This window comes from Gavialis gangeticus, unplaced genomic scaffold (genome assembly GCF_001723915.1).
Source record: "Gavialis gangeticus isolate Ggan-Ray unplaced genomic scaffold, GavGan_comp1, whole genome shotgun sequence".
Taxonomy (NCBI): domain Eukaryota; kingdom Metazoa; phylum Chordata; order Crocodylia; family Gavialidae; genus Gavialis; species Gavialis gangeticus.
The window spans coordinates 3,818,736-3,827,768 of record NW_017728973.1 but is presented as its reverse complement, the minus strand read 5'-3'; the positions used below and the strand labels follow the sequence as shown (position 1 = coordinate 3,827,768).

Here is a 9,033-nt window from a genome sequence, read left to right as displayed (position 1 = left end):
GCCAGCCTGGGGGGAGCAGGGATGGGGAAGATCCTTGCTTACCCCAACTGCTCTGTGGTGTGGGGGCTCTGCCGTGAGTCCCCATCCCCCACTCACTTTCCCAGTCCCATCGCTAGCTGCTCCACTCAGCCCCAGCATCCTGGCCCTTTAAATAAAAAAAAGCCCTGCACTCACCAGCTGCTGCAGCAGCCATCAGGGCTTCTGGGGGCTTGTGGCAGAACCCCCCCATGCAGTGCGGGGCAATGGGGATTGCCCCCTGCCGCCAGCAGCTGGTGAGTGCAGGGCTTTTTCTTTTTAAAGAGCCAGGATGCTGGGCCTGGGTGGGGCAGCCATTGACAGGGCTGGGAGAGTGGGTGGCGGATGGGGCCTGTTTGATTTGGAGATTTGGCTGACTCAGCGGTGGCCGTATCTCTGATTCAGATTTGGCCGAATTGATTTGGGACAGTGAGTCGAACCACTGAATCAAATCACTGTCTCCTGAATTGGCCAAATCTGAATCCGAAGTGAATACCAGCTGCGTCGCACAAGCCTAGTACTAGTCCCCCTCCTCTCCTCTTTGCTCCTCTCCTCTGCCTGCTTTACCATCTTGTTTCCTGCTGGAGCATCACAGGGCTTCCCTTCCTCCACTTCCATGCCAGACTGCGCCCTACGCTAAATGATAATTGGTAAGCTGTAACTGGTTCTCACTGGGTTTATCAGTTAAACCATTCACATTGTTTAACCATTCACATCCCTAATTGATATGTAAAGATTTGAGCAGTCATCTTCCCATGCAGTTACCTGTCTCCATAGGAGTGCTTTCTTCTTCTTTCTTTTCCTCCATCTTGTTAGCTGCCTGCTCTTCCTCAGCAGCTACATTATTTTGACTGCGCTCTGCTTGCTCAGCTGCTTCTTTTTCCCTCTCTTCCTGCCTCTTGCGGGCCTGCTCTTCAGCTTGGGCAATTTCAGCTGCAATTTTTTCCATGTCCACTTCCACCTTCAAACTGCATAACTAACAATCAAAAGAGCAAAAAACCTTTTTACCATTCTTGCATGTTGCTTTCATTGCTTAGTACATTGGAATCAGAAATATCTTGCCTACTAAAAGATATATTTGAAAAATAAAACACTACCAGGAAATCCTCATCTACAGTTCAGTAGTTCTGCACACACCATACTATTTGTACCATGGTTTGGGCAAGAATGGAAAATGCAGCTAGCAGTTCTGTAACATCAGAGCTCTACCCAGCAAAAACAACATAAAATCCAGCATTACCTTTGATCCTTGGCTACATTCAATGGCTACATGTTGCAGGTTAAAGCACACACTCCAAGAGGTGGCTTCAACCCACCTTTACTCCTCCTCAATCCCAAGACCAGAGTATTGGCCTCCTCAAACATGTTAGAGCAGACTGAAGGCTGCTTGAACTTAATTTGGCTGACAACCCTACTGGGTCATGGCAGGAACATGGAATCATCTACATGCTGAGAAGTCCTCTCACCAAGACTTTTTGTATTCTCTGCTTTCATTAGCATTGGTCCACTGAAACGCATTGCAGAACAGAAGCGTGGTATACTGTATGTTTTCACATACAGCATGCCCCTGTATATAGATAGCATGCGCCTTGATTTTGAAGGGGAGCCAGAAGAAAAAGAATCTTTGGTCAAGGTAGAGGAGTGACAGCAGCTAAGGAGCCAAGCTTGCTGCGAGCCTTGTGCACCCATTGGGCCCATGGACCAAACTGGTACACCAGGCCCAGGGCAGTATGCTGAGTTTGGGACCCTGCACTGGCTCTGGAGCCACAGGCTCAGTGTAACCGCATATGCTGCCTCCAGGACTATGCACCAAGTTTAGGACTATGTGCCACCTCCAGGTCAAACCATGTGGCTCCAGAGGCAGCACACAGTCCTGGGCTTAACACACAGCTCCAAAGACACCCTAAGGGGTCATATCCCGTATGTGGCTCCAGAGCCAGCATGCAGTCCCCAGGCTTGGTGTGCAGCCCTGAAGGTAGCACATGGGGTCAAACCCAGCACGTGCCTCTGAAGCCAGCATGTGGGGTCAGACCTGGCATGCCAGGTCCAGGATCATGTGCTCGGTCTGACCTGATGTGCCAAGTCCAGTAGTATACCAGCCCTACATACCATCATGATCAAGGACAAGGTTGGGGAGGAGAGGGGGAAGAATGGAGGGTGGCTACCCACAGGTCTATAAATTTGGGTCTTGGAGAGGGAAAGGTGGCAGCATTAATTATGATGGCTCCCAGAGCCATGGCAATTAATGCTGCTGCTGCTTTGCCTGCTCCCATGTCCATCCACCAATTTCCACACCCATGGAGATCCCTGTTCCTTGCATATAATGCACACCCCATTTTTTTCCCAGCTGGTTTGGGGGGAAAGTGTGGGATATATGCAAGAAAATATGGTATATAACAGAACTGCACAGAAGCTGCATAAAGGATTCCTTTAGACTGGTGTAATGCGTGGACTTCTAAAATAATAGTTTACAAAGTTGTACCCTTTTCAGCTCATTGTTAAATGATTCTGTGCTTTCCAAGAACTTCCTTTTTTTTTCCTGGTGACGCTCTTCTATTTGCAGGAGCTCAGCTTCCAGTTTCCTCTGGAAATAAAAGTAACTAGGTTATAAAACTTAGTATTCAATACTAGAGAAAAATGCCTAGAAGCAAACTAATAATTTATACCACTGTTTTTAATATAGACACATACATGCACATGAACATCCGTATGCTAAATCTGAATTTTCTTATTGGAAGCTTAGTGGTTAAACTGAAAACGAGGATTTAAAAAAGAACCAACAATTAGAAATACATGGGTTTCTACATTGTTGTAAATATAAGGCACTTTTTTTTTTTTTTTTACAGATGCAAAAGACAACAAACACTTGACCTGAAAAGCTTTGCAGTCTTCGCTAAAGTGGCATGTGCCATATATATATATTTTACTCTAAAAGGAAGAAATTATTTCCTCTGCATTCTTGTCCTTGCCAAATCTCTCCCCATTTTATGCCTTTTATCTATGTACAAGCTACATGTCTCTCTTCCTGCCTTTGTTTTTTTAGTTAGTTAATACACACACACACACATGCACACACCCCAAAGTCCTTCTTTAACAGAGTGTTCAAGGGAAACAAAACTAACAGAAGACTGTAAGTGGAAGTGCCGTGATATTGAAGAAGTTAATCTACAGCTCAATTACAACATTTTGTCTTTAATTGGTATTATGTCACAATTTTACATGAAGCATTAGAATAATAGAAGATTAGACCTCACCCCTTGCCTCTCCCAAAAGCCAGCAAGAGGTTAGACACATGAACATTCAGAGGACTGACAGCCAACAAGTATATTCATGTAGATGATCAGATGATTTGAGACTTGGAGTACAGCCTAAACCCATTATATTTAATCATTTTCAGATAACTCCTCCTTACCTGATGAACCATTAAAGACTGCACTTGACGCTTGAGAACTTGCATTCTAGCTGTAGTGACAACAGAGCGGACATCGGGCACTACACTTTCACTCAGTATTTCGCTGATTAGACGGTGGTTTCTCTGGAAACGGGCTGTTGCTGTGTGTTTCATAGAAAATCCATCATCATAATCTGAAATGAAAATGTTGAATTTGACAAATCAGAAGATCCAAGTACAACACAGAATGAAAAAATAATCTCATCAAACTGTACCCTTAATATACATCACCACCTTCAATTCAATCAGGACCAATACAATTGCTAATGTGCCATCAATAAGTTTATGTCCTAAGAATCAATTCCAAGTAAAATACAGTAAAAGCTGTGTTAACTGGCATTTTACTAACTGGTATACTCTATTAACTGGAATTTCCTACCCATCCTCTTTCAGATATGCAGGGGGCTCTTTCTGCTTTCTCTTTCTGCACAGCCGCTGCACATGTCCCAGAAGGCATGGGGGTGTGTGTGCCCCTGGATCTGTACAGGATAGAGCGGGCTGCTGCTGATAACTAGAATTTTTAGATAACCAGCACCCTCCTTACCCCACTCACGCTGGATAACAAAGCTTTCACTATAATCAGATATAAACGTAGTGTTGAGTTTATATCCAACAACATTTAAAAACAAGATTTCCATGAAAATCAAGTTTGTACCTCAAACCTGAAGTATTTTATTTTTAGAAGAGCTGAGCACCTGTATTTTCTCTGAAGTCAATGGAAGGGACGTATTCTAAATTAATAAAAGTACTAAGTGCATTCACACAAATGGACAATTCTTCAGTAACAGTACCCCAGAGGTAATTAATAAAAAATGTATACCAGATGAAAGATAAATATTAGTTGCTGGTTTCTTACATACTGCTTCAGAAAGGAGAAGAATATATCAGAGAAAGGTTTTGTCTTAAGCCTAAAACAAACTTTTAGGAAGAGGAACAGCCCAAAGAAGGTACGTATGATAGACCAAAGAAATAAATTTCCTGATTAAAATGTCAAGTGGTAAGTTTAGAGAGACAATGTTATTTAAAGGATGGTATTATTAACTACCTGTGAAATTGCTGTATTAACCAGGTATTAATGGAATATACTAGATACTCCATTTTATAATTAGAATAAAGTTTGACAATCTGTACAAGAAGAAACTCTCCAGAATTATGAAACCACTTTTCCCTTTTATGTAGCCAATGGCTTTCAATAGCTCCCAACATATTAGTACCCCAGAGTTGAAAACATTTCAAAGGGTAATGGTCCACCTAACATTCATTTTCTACTCTCACTCTTCCCTGTGTTTCACTGACATCCTTTCCCCTCATTCCTCCCCATAATTAGGTTAGTCAAATGGGTTTGTTAAAACCATTGTGCAGACAAAGAGAAAGAATACTAGTGGCCTTAACATAGTTTAAGACTGTCCATAGAATTGCATTTTAATGCAATTTACTATTATACCTTCAATATACTCCTTTACTTAATTTGAATTAATTGTCCTAAATATCTCTGCTTAGCCAAACCTTAAAGGTGTATGTTTAACTTCACATACTTCATGTAATTATGGAGTAAAGACTGAGATTGTTTCTCCTTCATTCTCAAAACTGGAGGGAAAAGGCCTTCCCAGGGAATAAATTGTGCATGATGTAAGGAAATGTTTTGAAAAGTCCAATTTTGACTGAGACTAGTCAAGAAATGGTTTATTCAGTAAAGGAATATTCCATTTCACGTTTCAAAGTATGAACTATTAAATGAACTGAAAATGGAAACACATCTGTAGAGTAGCAGGAGACTTGCTGTCTTATTTTTTAGATTTTAAGGCCAAAAATGATCATTATAGTTCATTATAGTCCTGCATATACTGTACCATGGAATTTCAACCAGCAGTTCACTGATAGCTCATATCTCATTTTTGAGCTACCACATAAAAACATCTGATCTTGCTTTAAAGATTTCAAATTACAGAATGACATCTCTAAGTAAACCGCAATGGTTAATTATCCGCCTAATATAAGGCTTTTTTATAGCTTGAAGCAATGTGGCTTGTTTCCAGCCCCTGGATCCTGTTGCTTTGTGTCCCAAACTAAAGCATTCAGAACTACAACCCCCCCATTCCCTCCCAAAAAAACAAAAACCAAACAAACAAGCAAAAAACATACCAAAACCCAAAACCAAAAGCCAAGGCTTGCAAAATGGCAATACATTAATTCAATGTGGAACTGCAAATCCCACTTCTTATTTATAGGCATTAATCCAGAATATTGGTAGCCCATTTCAGACCTGACATAAACAGGTACAAATCACTGAAATGGTTTTGGCAGCTGGTTAGACCTGGGCTGAATCTGGCTCAGGGCAGCCAGGTAGAGCATCAGCTTCTGAAACGTAATTACTAAATTTGCTCCATTCCCACAAGCTTAACACAACCGGGACCTCACACAGTGAGAAGTGCTACCTGACATGGGAATTCTCTCAAGGGTGTATCTGAACAAATATGGGTGTAATCATCTAGCTACATTTTCACCCTCAGGTTTCAACAAGCAAGTACTTTATTTGGTCATCTTAAGCCTTTAAAATACATGTTGATTACCTCTATGACTTTTTCTAGTGGGTGGAGTGCAGAAGCTATAGGAATATTTCACCTCTTAGTCAACAAAATCCAACACTTTTCTCATTAACTTGTCAACAGCAAGTGCTACTTATCTTTAGAAACCAGTTAGATTGAGAGAAACAGGGTTTTTTTGAGAGTGAAGTGCAATCCTACTGTGATGGAGTACCCAATAGATCCCATCAGAATTATATGCAACCATTATTAAATGACAAAATTCCTTTCAAATAGGAATCAAGAAATCTTATGAAGTACTTCACAGATTAAAAGAGCAACACCCAGTTGCTTAATTTGAAACAGTAAATGAGTATTTCTCATGAGGCCAGGAGGATATTGATGAAATGTTTTCTTATCAAGAGAATAAAATAGCTACCTGACCCTTGCTCTAGACAGGGCTGTGAAAATTTACTCTGCCCCCCAGGCCAGATCTTCAGTTCTGAACCATGGCACTTGTGGGCTCGATCTGGAGATGGTGGCAGGACAGGCAACAGCTTCATGGGGTTAATAAAGCTATTACTCATCCTTCTGCTGCTGTATATTGTCAAATGGGCTTGCCCCATTTGGCAGAGGGCTCTGTCCCTGTTTTCACCATCCCTGAATGCTTGGCCCCTTTACAAAGCACAACTCCACAGGCCGTAAGTTTGACAATCCTATTTTAGATTGTATGCCATTAGGAGGAGAATATGCCTCACTGAAGGTGTATACAAATCTTCCTGCTTACCATCTGGATCTTCTGCTGGCTGTATGCTCATGTAAGGTTCACCTTTCTCCATACGTGACTGCCTTTGTCGGCTTTCTTCCTCTAATGCAGCCTCAGCACGACTTTTTGCATTGATGTAGGCGAGGTAAGCAGGTGAGTTATGGTAAGCCTTCATAGATTCATTGTATTCTATCTGAAATTTGACAGATATTGTTTTATTGTACTTAAGAAACACTATGTCTCAACAATCCTACTTTGCAATATTTGGCCCATGTTTATAAGCAAAAGGACTATTTGGTATAAATGACTCGTCTTTCCTTCCACTTTCCATTTCTCTTTCAGGTATGTGCACAAATTCCTCACATTACTCTTGTTTTATGATGCTCTAATGTGACCAACTGGAGAGCACCTAAACAAGTTCCAAGAAGAGGTTACTTCTGGGTCATCTCATGCTATCTTCACTTGAGTCCTTACTGATACAGTAAAAATTTAATGTTTGATTGCTACATCCTTTTTTTCTATAATTATCTAGAGTCAACCTACATTTCTGATTCAATCACTTTTAATTTCTCTATGTGACAAGAAATTCTGTGTTTGCCTTGCTCCTCATCTCCTCACCTTTCTGGCTCCAATGCTTCTCAGCACTTGCTTTTTACTATACAAACAATCATCATTTTAGTCACTTCTGACTTTTTTTTAAAGTGGCAATTCTCACTTTCCTTTTTTTGTTGAGTTCTTCAACCCTTACCTAACTTGGAGCGATCCACAATGTTGCAGCCATATCAATCTCTCGCTTCCTGTAGCAGGATTGTGTCACTTTCTACACATTTGTTAATTTACTTTCCCTTTCAGCTCATTTCTTTAACATGTCTATTTTGATTTCAAAAAATGTTTTGAGTTACTCTATAATGGTATATGAAACTCTTTGTATACCCAGAGGTGTCCTTATCATTTTTATTCATGTCAGATGACAAGGATCCCATTGCGCTACGTGCTGTACAAACACAGAACAAAAAAATGGTCCCTGCCCGAAAGAGCTTACAATCTAAGTGTTGAATTAGTCCTTTATATGAAGATAAAAATTACATAGAAATCCTGGACTTTCTTTTAAATGACAGAATAAACTCTTAAAAACTTACCTGCTATGATGATAGGTAACAAAAAACTAATGATACTTCATTTTCCCATCAAAAATGAGATTGTCAGTGTCGAATTATGCAAAATATACCATGAAAGCCAACTCCTAAGTGACTGAACAGCAGTACTTACAGAGCACCAGTTTTGAAAGAGGATTTGTGTGTTAAGATATTCTTTTTCAACACTGATGTTGTACAGTCAAATCCATTCATTAATCAGTTAAAATTCCCATTCAAATATACACATTTCATTTTGAATTGGGTCTATATCTGGCCAGTCACTGTTGATGCCCAATTATTAAAAATCTAAGAGGTGGATGAGGATATATTTCCATCTGAGGTATATACATATGGTTTCATGAGTGGCACATACAAGCCATGACACAGGAAAGATGAATTTTCTTCTCAGACCAGTTCCTAGAAGAATCACCGGTAATTAACATCCCAGATTTCTTCCATTTACCTTTTCTGCTTCATATTCATTCAAATACTCTTGCTTCTCTTCATCAGTGAGGTCTCGCCACATCCCTCCAATAATCTTGCCAATTTCCCATAACTTCAAATCAGGGTTGGACGCCTTCACTTGGTCCCAGACCTTAACAGAAACAGCTGGAGCTTTACTACTGATATCTAAAGACTTCCATATTAAACATTTTATATTGTCATCTTAGTGTTCTTTCAGGAAACAGCACTACAAAACAAGGCTACATTAAGAACAAGTCTCACTAAACTCGGCTGATTATTTTCTGGGGCAGGAAGATAGTAGTGAAGTCATGTACTGAAAAAGGCAACTGCCTGATTTATTCATAATGGCTTCGGTTTCATCAGAATCTTGCTTTTAACCCTGTTATTTCTCTTCTTAAATGCACATCACTGCATCTCTGGAAAAAAAATTAAATATGCTACTGCATAAACACGTCCAGCAGTATGTGTGTTCAGATATGACAAAAAGTACTGAACTGTTCAGATCAGAATTTGGACCTTAGTGTATTCAGCAAATATTCCAAATCTTTTCAGTCTTGCTGATCAATTTGAGTTCCAACAAGTTCTGATTCCAACAAGAAGTTTTTAACTTTATAGTGTTATTTCTTGCCAGGAGTGATTAAGAATGCCACTTCATTTTTTTTTTTTTTTTTTTTTTTT

The 9,033-nt window shown here is 40.1% G+C and overlaps 1 protein-coding gene and 1 long non-coding RNA gene across 4 annotated transcripts in view; one reads left to right on the top strand and one right to left on the bottom strand.

The window, feature by feature from the left end:
* SMARCE1 (SWI/SNF related, matrix associated, actin dependent regulator of chromatin, subfamily e, member 1) overlaps positions 1 to 9,033 on the bottom strand; it is a 33,232-nt gene that overhangs the window by 9,136 nt on the left and 15,063 nt on the right. For all 3 annotated transcript variants that reach the window (XM_019506692.1, XM_019506700.1, XM_019506707.1), the window contains 5 exons: positions 8,354 to 8,485; positions 6,776 to 6,947; positions 3,428 to 3,600; positions 2,498 to 2,599; positions 781 to 991 (listed from right to left, as the gene is read on the bottom strand). In XM_019506692.1, coding sequence (XP_019362237.1) covers positions 781 to 991; positions 2,498 to 2,599; positions 3,428 to 3,600; positions 6,776 to 6,947; positions 8,354 to 8,485 — 790 coding nt within the window. The remainder of the gene's footprint in view (positions 1 to 780; positions 992 to 2,497; positions 2,600 to 3,427; positions 3,601 to 6,775; positions 6,948 to 8,353; positions 8,486 to 9,033) is intronic.
* Positions 3,946 to 7,252, top strand: LOC109290327. The gene is made up of 2 exons (XR_002095573.1): positions 3,946 to 4,413; positions 7,097 to 7,252. It is a non-coding gene; the product is annotated as an uncharacterized LOC109290327 (long non-coding RNA).